General features: G+C 37.8%; 3 protein-coding genes across 3 annotated transcripts in view; 2 read left to right on the forward strand and 1 right to left on the reverse strand.

The window, feature by feature from the left end:
- Positions 1-8009, reverse strand: part of LOC100004582 (uncharacterized) — a 56598-nt gene extending 48589 nt beyond the window's left edge. Inside the window, exon 1 of the mRNA XM_073931455.1 lies at positions 7618-8009. The gene's annotated coding sequence lies outside the window, so the exon portion shown is untranslated. The remainder of the gene's footprint in view (positions 1-7617) is intronic.
- On the forward strand, positions 1027-4838 carry si:ch1073-127d16.1. Its single transcript, XM_021468269.3, has 2 exons — positions 1027-1233; positions 3397-4838. Exon 2 carries the CDS (start codon positions 3412-3414, stop codon positions 4774-4776), a length of 1365 nt encoding a protein of 454 aa, XP_021323944.1. The 5' UTR covers positions 1027-1233; positions 3397-3411; the 3' UTR covers positions 4777-4838.
- Positions 6981-19904, forward strand: si:ch73-367f21.4. The gene is made up of 3 exons (XM_073931824.1): positions 6981-7119; positions 10635-12127; positions 18024-19904. Exons 2-3 carry the CDS (start codon positions 10651-10653, stop codon positions 19583-19585), a joined length of 3039 nt encoding a protein of 1012 aa, XP_073787925.1. The 5' UTR covers positions 6981-7119; positions 10635-10650; the 3' UTR covers positions 19586-19904.
- Positions 19905-21492: the final 1588 nt, after the last annotated feature.

Raw genomic sequence — 21492 nt, forward strand, 5'->3', positions numbered from 1 at the left:
TCTAAAAGTTTAAAAAATGTGTATAAATGTGCCTATATAGTATTATTATGAGACATATTTAAATAAGTGTATCGCTCGCGTGCACACAGCCCGCTTACCTTAACAGACGACGGCGTGAGGAGGAACAAGTCTATCAAATGCCTGCAGGTTTCATCATTATGGACACAGAACAACATTTAATATTCCTTTTGTGTCACGAAGTACAGCGAAAAACAGCCCAATACAGTCACATCTGCTATACGTTTTATGGAGTGTAAATATTGCAGTTATGGCAGAGTTAAATGTGTTGATGAAGAAAAAAAGACGAGAAATCACTTGATCACGTTAAAATGACAGTTAACATGCATGTATTTTTACACATTTATTCACACGTTTGCATTACTGAGAGCAGGAAAGAAACTGAGCAGTATCTTCATATTATCGTTTAATTAAAATGAATGATCAACAAATGAATCTTTTTTGACAGCCTTTACATGTGAAGGAATTATCTACACACAATCTGAATTCTCAATTAGAATAATACAACAAACTATAAAATACTATTCTGAAAATACTTAAATCACAGACAAATCCAAACGCCCAAGCGAGCTGCGCTCCAGACCAGATCAGCTCGATGACGTATAATGCCCCCGACGCCGCCTGTAGTCTCATTTAGCAACTTGATAGCAACCGTCTTTTTAAAGAAGCATAATCGATTTAAAAGTTGATGAGTGTGCTGTAACTGATGTGTTTTATGTCGTAGAACAAAACGTGAAAGTATATTGAGTTGGTGTTGGCCACGGACCTTATTTGAGCGATTTTACTGAAACCCCATTCAAAAAACCCATTGACTTTGGGACGAGGGAACCGGAAGTGCTAAAATGCTAACTCGCTTCCGGGTTTTTGCATACAAATTGACGTCATAGTTCCTCCACTCTATAATATAGAAAACGAAGACTAAGTGAAAACAGCAGATGGCAGTAATGCAACTTATGGATGCCAGCCACAGTTAACTCCAGAAGAAGAAAACAGTCCACCCGAGTCGTCGTAAGGAGTGAAATATCTGGCTGAGAGCTGTCTATTGTCAGTCACACAGACAGAAAGCTCGCAGTATTATTGCTTTTCTGACATGATTCATTTGCGCGTCACATCCAATCTTAGTAGCAAATCGCGGCGACGTGCAACGACGTTTATCGCCGACATTTTAGAAAAATAAAGCTTTAAGAGACCCAACCGTCTTCAGCTGTTGTGAAGGTGAGCTCTGCACTTTAATATGCTTTCAATATTGTGTGACTTTAATATGTTGGGTGAATGTAGATTAGTTGTGTATTTATATATGACAGAACCCATTTTACAATTTTCCTTGATTTAATGCAAAACGAAAAACAATGCTTAAATTAAAAGCAAATAATTCAAACTAAGGAAAAATAGATGGTTATAAAAAAGCAATAACTGATGTGTTTACGGCCTATCAAAATGTTAGTGTTGAAATAGTTTCAAAGTGTTTGCAGTGTACTGCACAATGCAAGAGGACACTGATACGCTCACCGGCCACTTTATTAGGTACACTTTACTAGTACTGGGTTGGAGACACTTTTGCCTTCAGAACTGCCTTAATCATTTGTGGCATAGATTCAACAAGGCATTGGAAATATTCATCAGAGATTTTGATCCATATTAAACAACTAAAGTTACATTTAGCATAAATTCTGGGGAAAACGACACATAATCGTTAAATATAACGTACTTACCTTAATTTACCGTTCCGTCCTGTTTAGTTTAAATGATGAGCATGCGTACAACGTACTCGTGCAGAAGAACCAAGTTCAAGTTTCAACATCGAACCAATGTTATGATTTCGACCAGATGCGTTGTGTAGCCTAGATGTTGAAGACTCAACTTCATTTCAACATTAAATAAATGTTTTATCCTCGATGTAATAACCTTCACACCGAAATAATGAATGTTTATTAAATTTCGAAATTTGATTGACGACTGTTACTGATGCTTATAGCAAATATTCAACAGTTTTCGTCTTGCCCAGTCTTTTTCTTATGGTGGAGTCATGAACACCTACATTAATCGAGGCAAGAGAGGGCTCTAGTTCTTTGAATGTTGTTGTGGGGTTGTTTGTGAACTTAGATAAGTTTTCGACTTTGCTCTTGGGATAATTTTGGTTGGCCAGCCATTTTTGAGAAGGTTATTTAGGCCCAATTCCAATTCTATTTTTGTACCCCTACCTTTTACCCTTGGCCCTTACAATCGACGGTTAAGGGAAAGGGTTTTAAAATTTACCCCTAAGAATTGGGACAGCACCTGCACACATCATCATTTGCCCTCGCGATCTCATGCTTCATGTGAGATCAGACGATCACAACTGCTGTAGTTATTCCAGTTGTTTTTATTTATATATATATTTTTTTATTTTTTTATTTTTTTGATATTTATTTTCAGAAAATCACTGAAGGCATATATTATGTTATCATAACGGTCTAATGTGGCAATAAGATCGTAACTATACTGTCTATTTACACAGAGGCCATATTCATTTATGTAAACACACCAAAAACAACATTAACATTACAGCAGACACTGAAAAAAGCTCATTCTCAGCCTCTAGACATTACTGACAGGGTATTCGAGTGTCTGAATGTTGTGTAACTGCTGTACAGAAGTTATTATTAGGGATTATAGATTGCGGAATTTAACATTTTTTTTTAAGGATTTTTTTTTTAAGTGTGACGTCAGCAAAGTTATGAACATTTTAAAACGTTTGTCGTAAAAATGTGTAATAATGACAAAAAATACTAATTTGTAAATCTCTTTACTTCCGGGTTCAGCAACGCTGTCGCTGTGGCTAGTGTATTCTGGAAAATTGTCTTACCCCTTGGTTTAGAGTGTGGTCCTGGAAAATTTTCGTTCAAAGGGCTATTCGCCCATTCCCCTTAAACCCACGACTTCAATGTAAAGAGAATTGGGACACCACTACTCCTTGGCGTGCACATGCAAAACGAGGGGTAAGGGGAAGGGGAAGGGCTAAGGGGTAGAATTGGGATTGGGCTTTACTGTTGCATGTTTTTGCCATTTGTAGATAATGACTCTCATTGGCCGCATTTTCCACTGTCAGGCCAGTGTGAGCCAGGGCAATAGCCTGGGAGCTTGAGCAGTGAGGCTAAAATCATGTCGCTTTTCCACTGACGGAGCCATAGCCCGCTGTGCCTTTTTTTTTTTCTCACCACATGTTAAACACAAACATAACAGATTTTATTTTTCAAAGATAGGGTAAAATACATTTTTTAAAAAAAAACAAGGCTGTGTTGTTGCAAAGTCAAAATCTGTTCTGTCTGCTATTAAATCATTGTTAAACCATTACTTTAGTTATCTAACCTTAATCATGCTTTCTTTTATCTGTTAAAGTTTACTTTAGATCAAATGGATATAAAAGAAGAAGAAGAAGACTGTGTCTCTCATGACTCTCAGTCTGGGCCATATTTCACCGAACAACCGAGCCTAAAGATTCAAACTGGAGATATTTTCACACCGATCCAAAGCCTTGAAAGTCACAAAGTGAATCACTCAGAAAAACAAACTTTTATTTGTGCAGAGTGTGGAAAGAGTTTTACACTCAAGCGGTATCTTAAAAATCACATGAAGATTCACACCGGAGCTCATCCTTTCACTTGTCCGGAGTGTGATAAGTGTTTCACAATGAAACACAGCCTTGAAACTCACTTGAAAATTCACACTGGGGAAAAGCCATTCACCTGCCCTGACTGCGGAAAAAAGTTCAGATTAAAGCAAAGCCTGGACGGTCACTTAAGGATTCACACTGGAGAGAAACCTTACACATGTCAAGTGTGTGGGAGGAGTTTCAGAGAGAAACAAATCCTCGATAAGCACTTGACGATTCACACTGGAGAAAAGCCTTACTCCTGCCCTGAGTGTGGAAAGAGTTTCAGGGTGAAAAATTGCCTTGAAAACCACATCAAAATTCACACCGGAGAGAAACCTTACACATGCCAAGAGTGTGGAAAGAGTTTCACAGAGAAACAAAACCTAGAAAGGCACATAAGAATTCACACTGGAGAAAAGCCTTTCGCCTGCCCTGAGTGTGGAAGAAGTTTCAGAGTGAAACAAGATCTTAAAATTCATTTAAGAATTCACACTGGAGAAAAGCCTTTCTCCTGCCAACAGTGTGGAAAAAGTTTCTCAGAGAACAAGAAACTTGAAAATCACATGAGAATTCACACTGGAGAAAAGCCTTTCGTCTGCTCTCATTGCGGAAAGAATTTCAGAGGGAAACAAAACCTTGAAAGTCACATGAGACTTCACACCGGAAACCAGCCTTACACCTGCCCTCAGTGTGGAAAGAGTTACAACCAACAAAAAAGCCTTCAGATTCACATTAGGACTCACACCGGAGAGAAACCTTTCGCTTGCGATCAGTGTGGAAAGAGTTTCACACAACAAAGTACTCTAAAGGGTCACATTAAGATTCACACCGGAGAGAAACCTTTCACTTGCCCTCAGTGCGGGAAGAGTTTTATAGAGAAAACAAAACTGGAGAGGCACAAGAAAATTCACTCTGGAGAAAAGGCTTACACTTGCCAGCACTGTAAAAAGAGTTTTACGTTGAAGCAAAGCCTGGACATTCACATGAGGATTCACACCGGAGAAAAGCTTTACACCTGCCAACAGTGTGGAAAGAGTTTTACAGAGAAACAGAAGCTCTTATCCCACATGACAGTTCACACTGAAGAGAAGCCTGCACTTGGCGTGGAAGTAGTTTTAGAATGAAACAAGGCCTCAAAAGTTACACAAGAACACACTGGATATCTGAAATAAAAACTGAAATGTCACGTTGCCTTTGCTTAATGTGGAATATGAATATAATTTGAATGTTGTTTAAAAAAAACACCATAAAACACTTTCAGAATATTCTCCATTTAACGTCACTTTTTAGTTTCCTTCTTGTCCAGTCCAGTGTTTCACTCTAATAATTATAAGCCATTGCAATAAACAGTTAGAATGACTGATTCAATTAAATTATTTGATTATTTATAAGTGACATATAACTAACTCTGCCTTTCATTCTTTCTCTATTGCTAAGATGAGGACTTGCAGGTTTTCATCTTCGCATTTATTGCCTGTATTTTCTTGCTGTTTTCAAGCTGTTCCATCTTTAGCTCCAGGAATTGACCCTTCGCTATAAGCCACACCCAAAAATTGGCACCCACCAATCGTGGCTTAGCAACCGTAGTTACGTGCAGGGGCTCTGGCAAGCTTTCGAGTGAGGGAAACAGGCCATAGTGTTTTGCATATGGATTGTGCAAATCTGACACCCGGTTTCCTAAAAGTTTGGACTGGGTGGTGGAATTTTTGCCCTTTTCAAAACCCAAAAAAATAAGGAAGGAAATGCCAGCGTGGATCATGCTCTGTGAGGGGCGCTGAAGGAGTGGAGTTAAGTTGGTTTTGTTTTCGATATTCCTGACACATTCAGTGAAAGACGATGATTGTATATTAAATTCACTTTAATGCGTGATAGGACTAAAAAGTGGCCATAAACAAATATTTTCTCAATTCAAATGAGTAGCGGCTTGGATCCAGAAAGAGTATTCTATTTGTTACCGATATGTCACGACTTAACAAGCGGATAAGCGATATCACCACATGGGCCAGGACTACTTTGTCAAGTACCACAATATGTAATAACATCCACACTGAAAACTGTACTGTGCTAACTTTTAAAAAAATGTGTTGCAAGAACCAAATTTGGAATATGTGTTTAATTTAGGAAATAAAACACAAATCTTGAGGAAAACATCAAATAATGTTCGTTGTATTGTCTGCAATAGAATACAAGTCAGCTTGAATTTAGAAATCACTACTTTCTTTTTAATTTGTGTTTTTCATACTGTCCTAACTTTTTCTGATTTGGAGTTTAAAGGAGACCTGTTATGTGAAAATCACAGTTTAAACACTTTTGTGGCAACAGTCTGCGAATTTAACCAGCTTCTGGTGGCCTTTTTAGCTCCGCCCTCTTTTGAAAAGTGGACAGGGAGCACAACCTCATTTGAATTCAAAGCGAGAGTCACCAAAATGGCACCATCAGGATCAAAGACTAAAAGGGGTCGCTTCAAAGAGTTATAAACATTGTTTGTGAGGTATTTTGACATCACACACACACTAGGGACATCAGAGACACATTTTACATCTTAAAGATATGATGGAAAATTGTTGGGCACGATGAATATTTTAATCCTCAAGTTTTATATGAGAATTGTGTCCTCAAACAGATGGAAAGGATTTTGAATGATCCAACTAATTTTTTGTTTTCATATTACAAACTGCTTCCCTCTGGTAGGAGATAGAGTCCCAAAGTGTAGGTTAAACCCTTATAAGAAATCCTTTGTACCTGTTTCAGTGGGTTTATTTAACAAGAGTCTATCTAAATAAGCATTATAAATTTTGCAACTGCTGTATTTTGTATTGTTTTTACTGCTTGTTTTTAGTGAATGTCTGCAGCAATATGGCAATGGCCATAACAAATTTCCTGTCAAGGACAATAAACTTTACTACTACTACTACTAGAAATGGGCATAATATTTTCCCTTTAAAGCCCGATGAAGCAGCATGGACATTCTCAACACTGACACAGAAGGTATTTCAATCCACTAAACACCAACATTTACTACATATTTACTGTTACACCTACTGTAACTGTGGTTTTGTATTTAAAATGTGGACAATCTATGTTGAATTGTATTCAATAATTTATTTATTAGATATTTAAGGAGGACTGCTGGACTTGAAGGGAGAATAAAATAACAGAGCACGAAGACTAAGTGAAAACAGCAGATGGCAGTAATGCAACTAATGGATGTCAGCTACAGTTAACTCCAGAAGAAGAAGAAAACAGTCCACTCGTCATAAGGACTGAAATATCTGGCTGAGAGCTTTCTATTGTGTGTCACACGGACAGAAAACTCGCAGTATTATTGCTTTTTCTGACATGATTCATTTGCGCATAACATCTAATCTCAGTAACGAATCTTTGCGGCGACGTGCAACGACGTTTATCGCCGATATTTCAGAAAAATAAAGCTTTAAGGGACCCAACCGTCTTCAGCTGTTGTGAGGGTGAGTTCTTCCTTTAATATCTCTTTAATAACCTGTGACTTATGTTAAGTGAGTGTAGATTAGTTGTTTAACGTTGTGTTTATATATGGAAAAAGCCCATTTTACAATTTTTGTTTTTGATTAAATTCTAAACCAAAAACGACGCTTAAATTAAACGCAAACAATATAAAACTAAGAAAGATAGAAGGTATAAAGTTACAATAACTGATGTGTTTACGGTCTATCAAAATGTTAGTGTTAAAATAGTTTAAAAGTGTTTGCAGTGTACTGCACAATGCGACACTGACATACCGTTCCCGGCCACTTTATTAGGTACACCTTACTACCGGGTTGGACCCACTTTTGCTTTCAGAACTCCCTTAATCCATCGTGGCATAGATTCAACAAGGTACCGGATATTTTCCTCAGAGATTGTGGTCCATATTAAACATCTAAAGTTACATTTAGCATAAAATCTAGGGAAAACGACAAATAAGACGTCGAATATAATGTACTTACCTCAGATTACAATTCTGTCCGTTGCCTTGTGTCCGTTATTTAATTCAAATGATGAGCACGCGCATGACACGCTGACTCGCGCAGTCCTCTTATCAAGTTTCAACATTAAACCAATGTTATGATTTCGACCGTATGTGTTGTGTAGCCTAGATGTTGAGTCTTCAATTTCTTTTCAGCATTAAATCAATGTTTTATCCTCAATGTAATAGTCTTTCGACGTACCGATCAAATAATGAATGCTGATTTACCGTTGAAATTTGATTGATGACTGATAATGACGCTTATAACCAATAATCGATAATGATTCAACGTCAGCTTGCTATCTGGGATGATAGCATCACGCTGCAGCTGCTACCGATTTGTCGGCTGCACATTCATGATGCAAATCTCCTGTTCCACCGCATCCCAAAGGTGCTTTATTGGATTGAGATCTGGTGACTGGCGGCTATTTGAGTACAGTGAACTCATTGTCCTGTTCAAGAAACCAGTCTGAGATGATTTACGCTTTATGGCACGGCATGCTATCCTGCTGGAAGTAGCCATTAGAAGATGGGTACACTGTGGTCATAAAGAGATGGACATGGTCAGCAACAATACTCAGGAAGGCTGTGGCGTTGACACAATGCTTAATTGGTCCTAATGGGCACAAAGTGTGCCAAGAAAATATCCCCCACACCATTACACCACCAGCCTAAGCCGTGGATAAAAGGCAGGATGGATCCATCTCCAAGCTTTCATGTTGTTGACGCCAGATTATGTCCCTACCATGTGAATGTTGCAGCAGAAATTGAGACTTATCAGACCAGACAACATTTTTCCAATCTTCTATTGTCCTATTGGTGAGCCTGTGCGAATTGTAGCCTCAGTTTCCTGTTCTTAGCTGACAGGAGAGGCACCTTTTTTGCTTGGTTGTCACACTTTTTAATGTTTCAGATCATCAAACAAATTCAAATTCAAAGATAACACTAGGAAACACATAATGCAGTTTTAAAATGTTGAAAAGGTTATTATTAAGGGGAAAACGAAAAACAAAATTTCATAGGCCTGTGTGAAAAACAATGTATAAACCTAAATAACTAGTTATTATTACTAGCCTTAGCAGCAGTTACTAGGGTTGTTGCGATACCAATAATTCCAATGACGATACTATACCAGCTGAAGTATTATAATACCAATACTGTATACCGATTTTAATACCGATACTGTAATTCATAGTTTAAGTCTATAAAAAAAATAAAGAAATATTGTATTTCATGTTATAATGGGCCTACCTGAATTGAATTCATAATTCCCTTATTGTTGAAAAAAGTATTTGCACATAACTTCACCTAAAATGCATTAGTTGTTTATTTTGTAGATAACTGACCAACAAAAAAATACATTAAAATAAAGATACAAATTATAGCGAACTAAATTTGTTACAAAAAGGGCAAATTAGGCTATATGAAGTGATCAAAAGAGTTTTGTTTCTTGTTGCTCTTTTGGGATTTTCCTCTTTTGTTTTTTTTTTTTTTTTTTCTTATCAGGTAAGAATTCATTGTAATTCAAAATTTTACTTTGTGAGTCGCTCTTTTTAAGAGATTGTTGCGGTTGTTATAGCTACTAAATCATATTGACAGGAACACATTTTAACTGATTCTGATTAGAACTGAAGCGTCAGAAAACATGCAATAGGCTCATGGTTTCTGCTACATTGATTCTTCCATGGCTGGATGCCACGCCAAAATTGATCCTGCCACGACTACATTACAGCTCTCTTTCCAAACATTCAGTTGTGTTTTTTTTTTTTAATAGAGGGTGGTAATCGCACCAACACGTATTAAAACATTTTATAACAGTGCAAACTTTTCTGTAACCGTACTAGTGCTGTGCGTTGTTTGTTGAACCCTTTAAGTTACGTGCTGACTGATTGACTCGCTGGCTGACTGACAGGTGCGTGATGCGTGAGGCCAGCAAACACGTTGTATAGCTGTTTCACTTTACATTAGGACGCATTAATACCGCTCTGTAGGTCTATAAGAGACATTCATAAATATTCCTAGCAAATCTAATAAATGTTGGAGACATACTTGTTACATAAACGCACTAAATCGCACTTTAGCAGTGTTTATTTGAGAGCGCACAAGAAGATCTGCACTATAGCAGCGTATATTTGAGGGGGCATGCAAGAAGTTTTGTGCACAAGCAGAGGAAATCGGCGCGCAAGCAAAGCGATCTGGACTTGTAATACTGCGCTCATGACATTTGTCATTGAAATAACGCCACAGGTAGTTGATAAATCTTATCACAGCTGGAAAAAATCCTAGAGGAAACACTGATGCTACAATAAAAGGTGTGAATTCTACAGTTTTCTACTCAAATAATATTGTATATTGTGCTTATGAGCATTTAAGTGACTTTTCCACATGCAACATTATGTATTGTAGATAGACCGTTAATGACTATACTACCGTTTACAAACTACCATGGCACCACCAGTATTTTGGAGTTATAATATTACTGTAATACTATAGTACCGGTAAACTGTGCAACCCTAGGAGTTACAGCGCTAAATATTGCCTACTTATTTTTGCATAATTGTCATAATTCAGCCACATTTTTTGGTTTGCGAGCATGAGCCACCTTTTTCATGTCAATACATTTCAATAGGGTTCTGTTCCGGTGATTCATAAGTATACTTTCTGGTGTGCTTTGATTCATTGTCCTATTCATTGTCCATATGGATATGATGGAGTCATGAACACTCACATTAACTGAGGCAAGTGAGCCCTGCAGTTCTTTGGATGTTGTTGTGTGGTCGTTTGTGACCTCTTGGATGAGTTTTTGACTTGTCCAATGTCGGAGCAATAGCTGGCTGTGCATAACAGATTTTACTAATCAAGGTTAGGGTGAAATGCAATTTAAAAACATAAATTTGTTCTTACCCAGTAAAAATCTCTTCTGTCTACTATTTAATTATTATTAAACCATTACCTTAGTTATCTAACCTTAATCGTGCTTTCTCTATTTTTTTAAAGTTTTACTTTAGATCAAATGGATATAAAAGAAGAAGAAGAAGACTGTGCCACCGATTATCAGTCTGGGATGCATTCCACCGAACAATCGAGCCTAAAGATTCACACTGGAGAGTCTGGAGAGTCTTTCACCTGCAAACAGTGTGGAGAGATTTTTACAACAAACCAAAGCCTTGAAAGTCACAAAGTGATTCACACCGGAGAACACATTTTTATTTGTTCAGAGTGTGGAAAGAGTTTCACTCAAATGCGGTATCTTAAAAATCACAGGAAGATCCACACCGGAGATCACCCATTCACTTGTCCCGAGTGTGATAAGTGTTTCACAATGAAACACAGTCTTGAAAGTCACTTGAAAATTCACACTGGAGAAAAGCCATTCACCTGCCCTGACTGCGGGAAAAAATTCAGAATAAAACATAGCCTGGAGGGCCACATGAGGATTCACACAGGAGAGAAACCTTACAAATGCCGAGAGTGTGGAAAGAATTTCAGAGAGAAACAAATCCTCGATAAGCACTTGACGATTCACACTGGAGAAAAGCCTTACTCCTGCCCTGAGTGTGGAAGGAATTTCAGGGTGAAAAAGTGCCTTGAAAATCACATCAAAACTCACACTGGAGAGAAACCTTACACATGCCAAGATTGTGGAATCAGTTTCGCAGTAAAACAAAACCTCAAAAGGCACATGAGAATTCACACTGGAGAAAAGCCGTACTCCTGCCCCGAGTGTGGAAGGAGTTTCAGAGTGAAACAAGATCTAAAAAGTCATGTGAGAATTCACACTGGAGAAAAGCCTTTCTCCTGCCAACAGTGTGGAAAAAGTTTCTCAGAGAACAAGACACTTGAAAGTCACATGAGAATTCACACTGGAGAAAAGCCTTTCACCTGCTCTCAATGCGGAAAGAATTTCAGAAGGAAACAAAACCTTAAGAGCCACATGAGACTTCACACTGGAGACAAGCCTTACAGCTGCCCTCAGTGTGGAAAGAGTTATAATGAACAAAAAAGCCTTGAGAATCACATTAGGACTCACACCGGAGAGAAACCTTTCGCTTGCGATCAGTGTGGAAAGACCTTCACACAACAAAGTACCCTTAGAGGTCACATTAAGATTCACACCGGAGAGAAACCTTTCACTTGCCCTCAGTGCGGGAAGAGTTTTATAGAGAGAACAAAACTGGAGAGGCACAAGAAAATCCACTCTGGAGAAAAGCCGTTCGATTGCCATCACTGTAAAAAGAGTTTCACGATGAAGCAAAGCCTGGACATTCACATGAGAATTCACACCGGAGAAAAGCTTTACACCTGCCAACAGTGTAAGAAGAGTTTTGCAGTAAAACAGAAATTTGACAGCCACATGACAATTCATACCGGGGAGAAGCCGTACACATGCCAACAGTGTGGAAAGTGTTTCAGAGAGAAACGAAAGCTCGTATCCCACATGAAAGTTCACACTGAAGAGAAGCCTGCTGCTGGCGTGGAAGTAGTTTTAGAATGAAAAAAGGTATCAAAAGTTGCACGAGAACAAGCTGGGCACATGGAATAAAAACTGAAACTTCACATTGTTGTGCTCAATGTGGGATACAAGTATAATTTGCATGCTGTTCATTTCAGAGTTGCAAACCCAAACTATACTTTTTTGCGCCCTGATGTTAGTGTATGCGTGCAGTTGAACAGTTCCTAATATTCTCCATTTATCGACACTTCATAGTTTTATCCGTATCCAGTGTCTACTTTGTTTCTCTCTAGAAGTTATAAGCCATTAAACGGTTAACATGACTGATTCAGTTAAAATTTTATATTTATGAGTGGCAGATAACAACTTACTTAGGTTTTCATCTTCGCATTTGTTGCCTGTATTTTCTTGCAATTTTCAACTTTAGTTCCAGGAATTTTTTTATTAGAAATAGTTTATAGTGTCCATAAGTTCTGTATGTAGTTAGCAGTGTAGCCTGTTTCACATTCCTACCATATTGAAAGGGGTTTGACCTGGTGCAGTGCAATCTGAGCTGTATGGACTGGCCATAGGGAGCACTGGGACATTTCTTGGTGGCCTGATGGTCTATCTGGCCTGCCACCCTGTTTCCGACCCCCTCCAACTTCCTTTTCTGACGGTGTGATAACGTTGGATAATGTCATGGTTTCGTGGTATTGTGATCACTGCTCTAATATATATATTTTTTTAAATGTCTGGGTTAAAAACAAAACATTTATTCCCTTTTGAACACAATATATTTTATTTTGAGAAACATTTCAAATGTTTTGGAATAGTAAAAGTGTCAGGTTAAATGATTTATTGACTTCTGTCTTCATTTGTTTTAAAAAACTGATTTTTGTACAAGTTAAAACGACATCTTTTCTGCTGGAGCCACTGTTTTTACTGTAGCTAAAGATGTAAATAAAATATTGTACACATCTTAAAAAAGAGTATTGCAGAAAATTTTGACTTTTAAAACCCTGACTCATCCAAACAGCGGTACACCTTGAAAACGGTTATCATCCCATGCCTAGTTATGTGTATATTTATTACTTCATTCGTTTTCCTTCGGCTCTTACTGAGTATGTATATATATATTATATGAAATTATGAATAGCCTATCATATATGTAGCAAGGCATTAAATCGCTTACTGTTTATTTCTTTGCATTTTCACTTTATAAACTATAAAATCATGCGTCTCACATGTTGTGTCTGATTGTTTTAGTCTGATTTTGTGAGCCAACTGACAGCTGTTCGCTCTCCTCCTTTCCCCTGCTCTGCCGACCACACCCACTCCCCCCTCTGCTCACAGCGCTTCACGCCCATCATGAAGCGTTTTGGAAAAAATTCTGAAGACTTGAATTGAAAGAGGGGCGTTACATGACCCTTTTGAAGCAACAGTCACCACAATGGCAGTATCAGGATTAAAGCTAAAAAGGGTGCTTGAAAGAGTTATAAAACATTACTTGTGTGGTATTTTGAGCTGAAACCTCACACAGACTCTAGGGACATCTGAGACTTATTATACATCTGGTAGAAACGGACATAATTGGTACAGCCTGATGAAACCGCATGGACATCCTCAACATTGACAGAGTCAGAAGGCTTTCCAATCACCAACATTTACCACACATTTACTGTGACTGATATTGTTACTAAAATGTGGTATTGTATCTTCATTTATACCACGTCATACCACGTCATTGTCATCCCCTTTTTAATACAGTCCAAGCCTGTGCAAGCTCTTTTAGCTCAAGATTAATTCAGCACAGGGAACAATACAGGAAGTCCTTTTTACCAACAATGCTCAGATTGTATAACCAAAGTCATACTAGATGAATTATGCTGAATTGTAATAGCATTAATACTGTAGATATGGACTAGTGTCTACTCGTTCTTTGAAACTAAGGTGTGCAGTTTGAATATAACTTTATTAATATTATTGCCTTTTTATATATGTAATTTATCTTATAATATGGAAAGCTTTGATGTGATGTGAATTCCCCTTTGAGATTAATAAAGTCTAAACAAACAATAATGAATTGTATTCCACCTTTCCTTTAATAGATAATAATAAATAAATGAAAAAAAGGAGTTTGTTATTAAGATATAGCAATTTTCATTTTTACTAAGATACTACATTTAGACTAACAATTTCTTTTCTAACAAGTACTATAGAAAGAATATGACTTTTTTATTATGCTACCAAGGTTGATCATAGTTTTATTAAACATGATCCAAGTACTCTGGAGGGGGGAAAGGCTTATTTTTCATCCAAACAACAACAAAACATTAACTTTTAAAAGATAAGCGGTTAAAGGTTTTACTGTTTTGGGTGGCAAACATGAATTTACATCTTTATCCTACTCGGTTATTATTTTGTGTTTTTATAAGCTTGTAAGTGAAGGCCAAGAAAGATCATTTGTATTTAGTTAGTTCAGACTGGACTGAAAGGGCGAATATTAGACTAAGTGAAAACAGCAGATGGCAGTAAAGCAGCTTTTTATAGATGCCAGTTGCCTATAAACGCCAAAGAAGAAGAACAACTGAGTCCACTCATAATAATAAACTCATCTAAAGAGAAGTGAAACATCTGGCTGAGAGCTGTCCATTGTCAGTCACACAGACAGGAGCGCGCAGTACTGTTGTTTTGACGCGCGATTCATTTGCGCGTCACATCCAATCTCAGCAGCAAATCTTCGCGGTGACGTGCAACGACGTTTATCGCCGATATTTCAGAAAAATTAAGCTTTAAGAGACCCAGCCGTCTTCAGCTGTTGTAAAGGTGAGTTCTGCACTTTAATATGGCCTCAATATTCTGTGACTTATGTTAAATAAATGTAGATTAAATGTGTATGTTAATTCATTCATGACAGAGCCCAGTTTGGAATATTTGTTCTTGATTCAATGCAAAACTAAAAAAATGACGCTTAAATTAAAAGCAAACAATACAAAACTAGGGAAGATTAAATGTATAAAGCGATAACATATGTGTTTACCACCTATCAAAAATATTAGTTAATATACAACCCCATGGTTTTGCATAACTTTGTTTAATTTTTGAACAAACATTTTTTATAATATTTCCCTCCAAGCGGACACAAGACCTTGCTATGTTTGGTGTTTCAGAACACTCCCTCGCCCTTCCAAAACATCTATAACAAAGCCTTACTGTAGCCATGACTGTGGCCAAGTAATACTAAAAAACTGGAAATCTTTACCTGCTTCTTTTCGAATCTGGTTAATGGATATGGCCTCCGTTATCCACTTGGAAAGGCTCAGATTTATCAGGTCTAATTCCAAAGAAAAATGGTTTGCAACCTGTGAACTCTTTCTTGGATACTTAGACCTAAAGCATGCTCTATCCAAATCCAGCACCCTTCATGAAAACTGACTGGCACGCTACCTTATAGGAATTTTTGATGTCTATATACTGTGTAATACTACAATTTGTATTCCCAACAGCTGAACCCACATGTATGGCAATTCATATATATACCTGCAAAGTGTGTGTGTATATATATATATATATATATATATATATATATATATATATATATATATATATATATATATATATATATATATAAATAAACCCAAATCTGAAAAGATTGGGATACTATGTAAAATGCAAATCAAACAGAAAGTAGTGATTTTCAAATTTACTTAGACTTGTATTTCATTGCAGACAATATTAACAAATTATTTCATGTCTTGTCTGTTCAACTTCATTTCATTTGTAAATATACATCATTTCCTGTCATTCAGACATGCAACACTCTCCAAAGAAAGTTGAGACAAGCAGTATAGGGCTAGTAATCAAATAAATTGGTTAAATAATGATGTGATTGAAGGTGATGTCAACAGGTGATTGTAATTATGATTTAGTACAAAAGCAGCATCCAAAGTCTAGTCTTTTAGGAGCAAAGATGGGCAGAGAATCCCCAGTTTGCCAACAAATACATGTGAAAATTAATAAAACGTTTCACCATCAACAATACATAACATAATTAAAAGATTCAAGGAATCTGGAGGAAGTTCAATGCGTAAAGGAGAAGGGCACAAGCCTAAGCTAAACAACTGTAATTGCCAATCCCTAAAGCGGCACAGCATTAACAATCATCTATTCATCTATAAGCAATATCACCACATGGACTCAGGGCTACTTATCCACAAATGCTAGTTAAAACAGTTCTGTGTCAAAAGGAAGCTCTGTTATGTCTACTGCCCAGAAGTGCCGTCGACTTTTCTGGACTCTGAGACATTTGGGATGGCCACTAACACAGTGGAAACTGTAGTCAGATGAATAAGTGTGTTTAGATATTTTTTGGAATAAAAGGATGCTGTGTGCTTCATTTTCAAAGAACAAAAGGATCATCCAGACCGTAGTGGTGGGCAAAGCGAGGCTTTATGAAACCCTGAAACAGTCGAAGCAAATGTGTCGAAGCTTCGAAATGTTTCGAAACCCCACTCTACGATAACACCTAGTGGTCATCTTTTAATGTATTGCACTGAAACAGCTTCATTTGAAACAGCTTGAAATGCTTTTATACCAGTTGGTAATGCTTTATTCTTGTATCAACATCCGAATAAATAAATTTGTCTTGTTTTGGTCATGAAACAGGGTTGTTGCTAGATCAGACACAGTTGGCAAGAAGTTAACAAGAATCATTTATTTTATTCATTAAATTTCCTATTTATTGTATTTTAGTAACGTTTACCCAAACCCTAAACCCAACCATCACAGTACTGTAAAAATATGAATTATTGTTGTACAGTGTTACAAAAATTATGCCAAATTAATGGCGTATCCGCAGCTGTATCCTATTTAGACTACACCATGAAACAGAAACATGATTAACATACATAAAACCATGATTTCAGAGTATTTGTACAAGTCGGCATTTGAACCCAAAAGTCATTTGAAGAACAGTATCAGCGTGCACACGCACAGTCCACTAGGCCATATCAGACAGAAGATGCTCCTGACCCTGGTAGTCAAATGCAGATTCGCCAGGTCTCGTAATGCTTCTAAATTGATCGATGCTTTAAATCACTTTAGTCACGTGACCAGGTGTTTCGAAACACTTTAGTCACGTGACTTGAGTGTTTCGGATCATGCTTGGGTGCAGTGTTTCGAAACACTTGCACTTCGAGATCTCGACACCGTCGAAATGTCAGTTTCACGTCAGCCATCCCTACCAGACCATTACCAGCAACAAGTCCAAAAGCCAGGATCTGTCATGGTCAAGTGCCCTTGGCAAAGAACTTGCCCTTCTGTGATTGCACCATTAATGCTGAACACAATATGCTGCCTTTTGCAGGAACGCCCATGCATATTTCAACAAGACAATGAAAAACCACATTCTGCACACATTACAAAGTTCTGGCTGCGAAGGAAGAGGATACAGGTACTTGACTTGCCTGTCTGCAGTCACGACCTTTCTCCAATAGAGAATGTGTGGCACATTTTGAAGCACAAAATGTGACAATGAAGACTGTGTACTGTTGCACACCTCAAGACATGTTTGCAGGAAGTATAGGACAAAATTAAACTCAAAACACTTCATCACGTGGTGTCCTAAAACCCTAAATGCCTTTAAAGTGTTGTGAAAAGGAATTGCAACATTACAAAGTGGTAAATGCTTTACTGGTCCAACTTTTTCAATGTGTTGCAAGAACCAAAATTGGGATACGTGTTAATAAAAAAAGTCTTGAGAAACACATTAAATAATGTTTATTGTATTATCTACAACAAAATACAAGTTAAAGTAATTTTAGTAATCACTACTAATCGAAATCCCAATAGTGGAAGTTTTTCACATAGCATTTCTATTTCTTCCCTCGCGGAACAAGAGTTGTTTTCTAACCTTAATCATGCTTGCTCTTATCTGTTAATGTTTCCTTTAGATCAAATGGATATAAAAGAAGACTGTGCACCCAATCATCAGTCTAGGATGCATTTCACAGACCAACCGAGCCTAAAGATTCACACTGGAGAGTCTGGAGAGCCTTTCACCTGCAAACAGTGTGGAGAGATTTTTACAACAAACCAAAGCCATGAATGTCACACAATGATTCACAACGGAGAACAAACTTTTATTTGTTCAGAGTGTGGAAAGAGTTTTACACAAATGCGGTATCTTAAAAATCACATGAAGATTCACTCCGGAGATCACCCCTTCACTTGTCCCGAGTGTGATAAGTGTTTCACAGTGAAACAAAGCCTTGAAACTCACTTGAAAATTCACACTGGGGAAAAGCCATTCATCTGCCCTTACTGTGGAAAGAATTTCAGAATAAAGCATAGCCTGGAGGGCCACATGAGGATTCACACAGGAGAGAAACCTTACCCGTGCCAAGTGTGTGGAAAGAGTTTTAGAGAGAAACAAAGTCTTGAAAAGCACTTGACGATTCACACTGGAGAAAAGCCTTACTCCTGCCCTGAGTGTGGAAAGAGTTTCAGAGTGAAAAATTGCCTTGAAAATCACATCAAAATTCATACTGGAGAGAAACCTTACACATGCCAAGAGTGTGGAAAGAGTTTCACAGAGAAACAAAACCTTAAAAGGCACATGAGAATTCACACTGGAGAAAAGCCTTTCACTTGCTCTCACTGTGGAAAAAGTTTCCGAGTTAGTAAAGATCTTAAAATTCATGTAAGAATTCACACTGGAGAAAAGCCTTTCTCCTGCCAACAGTGTGGAAAAAGTTTTTCAGAGAACAAGAAACTTACAAGTCACATGAGAATTCACACTGGAGAAAAGCCTTTCGTCTGCTCTCATTGCGGAAAGAGATTCAGGGGCAAACAAAACCTTGAAAGCCACATAAGACTTCATACTGGAGAAAAGCGTTACACCTGCCCTCAGTGTGGAAAGAGTTATAATGAACAAAAAAGCCTTGAGAATCACATTAGGTCTCACACCGGAGAGAAACCTTTCGCTTGCGATCAGTGTGGAAAGAGTTTCAGGCAACAAAGAATCCTTAAGGGTCACATTAGGATTCACACTGGAGAGAAACCTTTCACTTGCCCTCAGTGCGGGAAGAGTTTTATAGAGAAAACGAAACTGGAGAGGCACAAGAAAATTCACTCTGGAGAAAAGCCTTACACTTGCCATCACTGTAAAAAGAGTTTCACGATGAAGCAAAGCCTGGACATTCACATGAGAATTCACACCGGAGAAAAGCTTTACACCTGCCAACAGTGTGGAAAGAGTTTTGCATTGAAACAGAGGCTCATATCCCACATGAAAGTTCATACCGGAGAGAAGCCTTACACGTGCCTACAGTGTGGAAAGGGTTTCAGAGAGAAACAGTCCCTCGACATTCACAACAGAATTCACACTGGACAAAACCCTTTCACTTGTTCTCAGTGTGGGAAGAGTTTCAGAGTGAAACAGAAGCTTGTTTCCCACATGAGAGTTCACACTGAAGAGAAGCCTGCTCCTGGCGTGGAAGTAGTTTTAGAATGAAACAAGGCTTTGAAAAGGTTTCATATGAACACACTGGGCGCAGTAAATAAAAAATAAAAACTTCACATTGCCTGTGCTCAATGAGGGATATGTATATATTTGCATGTTGTTAAAAAAAAACACTATGAGTTGCAAGCTCAAACTATACTTTTTTGTGCCCGGATGTTAGTGTATTTGCACAGTTGAACAGTTCCTAATATTCTCCATTTAACGACACTTCATAGTTTCATCCTTATCCAGTGTCTACCTTGTTTCTCTCTAGAAGTTATAAGCCCTTGCAATAAACACTTAAAATGACAGATTCAATTAAAATATTTGATTATTTATAAGTGACAGATAACCAACTCTGCGTTTTTATTCTTCCTCTATTGCTAAGATGAGGAATTGCAGGTTTTCATCTATGCATTTGTTGAGGGCATTTTCTAGCTATTTTCAAGCTGTTTCATATTTAGCTCCAAGAGTTGTTTTTTAGAAACAGTTTGTCATGTCCAGAAGTTCCAGATGTAGCCAGCAATGTAGTCTATTTCACATTCCTACCATATTGTGCTCCACACTCCAGTCCAGTGGCAGGAATGTATTTTAAAGTTAGTCTGCCAACCTCCAAAATTACACAAACACCTGAAGAAGATGACGCAATATAACAAATGAAGACGCTAAGCTCCAGCTCAATAAAATGTAAGATAAAAGCTATTGGTGTAATAAACATTATTTAAAATAACAATGTAATATATACAACCCCAAATCAAAAAAAGTTGGGACAGTATGAAAAACGCAAATAAAACAAAGTAATAATCTCAAAATTTACTTTGACTTCTATTTCATTGCAGACAATATGAACAAATTATTTCATGTTTTGTCTGGTCAACTTCATTTCATTTGTAAATATTCTTTTCTGTCATTCAGACCAACAAAACATTCGAAAGAAAGTTGAGTCAGGGGCAGTTTAGGGCTAGTAATCAGGTAAATTGGTTAATTAATGTTGTGATTTGTAACTGGTGATGTCAACAGGTGATTGTAATTATGATTTTGTACAAAAGCATCATCCAAATCTTTCATTATCCCAAGGATCGCTAGTTTGTCAACAAATATGTGAGGAAATTATTGAAGAAAGAAACAAGAAAGACTAAGAAAGGCTGGAAGACATTTGGTTATTTTCCCTTCAATAGTGCATGACATGAATAAAAAATTCGAGAAATCCTGAAGAATTTCAATGCATAAAGGACAAGGGCGCAAACCTAAGCTGAACAACTTTGATCTCCGATACCTCAGGTGGCACTGCATCAAGAATCTTCATTCATCTATAAACGATATCACCACATGAGCTCAGGACTACTTTGTCAAGTACCACAATACATAGTTACATTCACAAATGCTAGATAAAACCATACTGGTGCCAAAAGGAAGCCCTATGTTAACAGTATCCAATGTTGACTTCTCTGGGCTTGGAGGCATCTGGTAGCCCATCACACAGTGGAAACATGTACTGTGGTCAGATTAATTCATATTTCAGGTATTATTTTTAGTAATGGACACTGTGTGCTCCAGACCAAAGAAGAAAAGGATCATCCAGACTAGCCGCGTTTCCACTATCGCGCCTAAAGCGAGCGAGCCAGGGCGAGCCAAGGCCAGTGGGGTTTCCACTGTCACTTCCGGGGCCTAATCGGGCCAAAGCGGGGCTTTCTTGGGGCCAGCGGCCGGCCTTTTTCGGCCCGCCGAATACCTTGGGCCAAGGAGGGCCAGCTGGGGCTTCGGGGCGGAGTGAAAGAAGAGGCGGGCAGTTTTCTGATCGCACATGAGTACATGCGCCAAACAAATAAAGAAATAAGGGAAAGAAAACATCTAGCCTTATAGTCTGGGGTCTTTTTGCGTATGATCACCCTTATGTTTCGCTTTTAAATGTAAGGCTG

This window comes from Danio rerio, chromosome 19 (assembly GCF_049306965.1).
Source record: "Danio rerio strain Tuebingen ecotype United States chromosome 19, GRCz12tu, whole genome shotgun sequence".
Taxonomy (NCBI): Eukaryota; Metazoa; Chordata; class Actinopteri; order Cypriniformes; family Danionidae; genus Danio; species Danio rerio.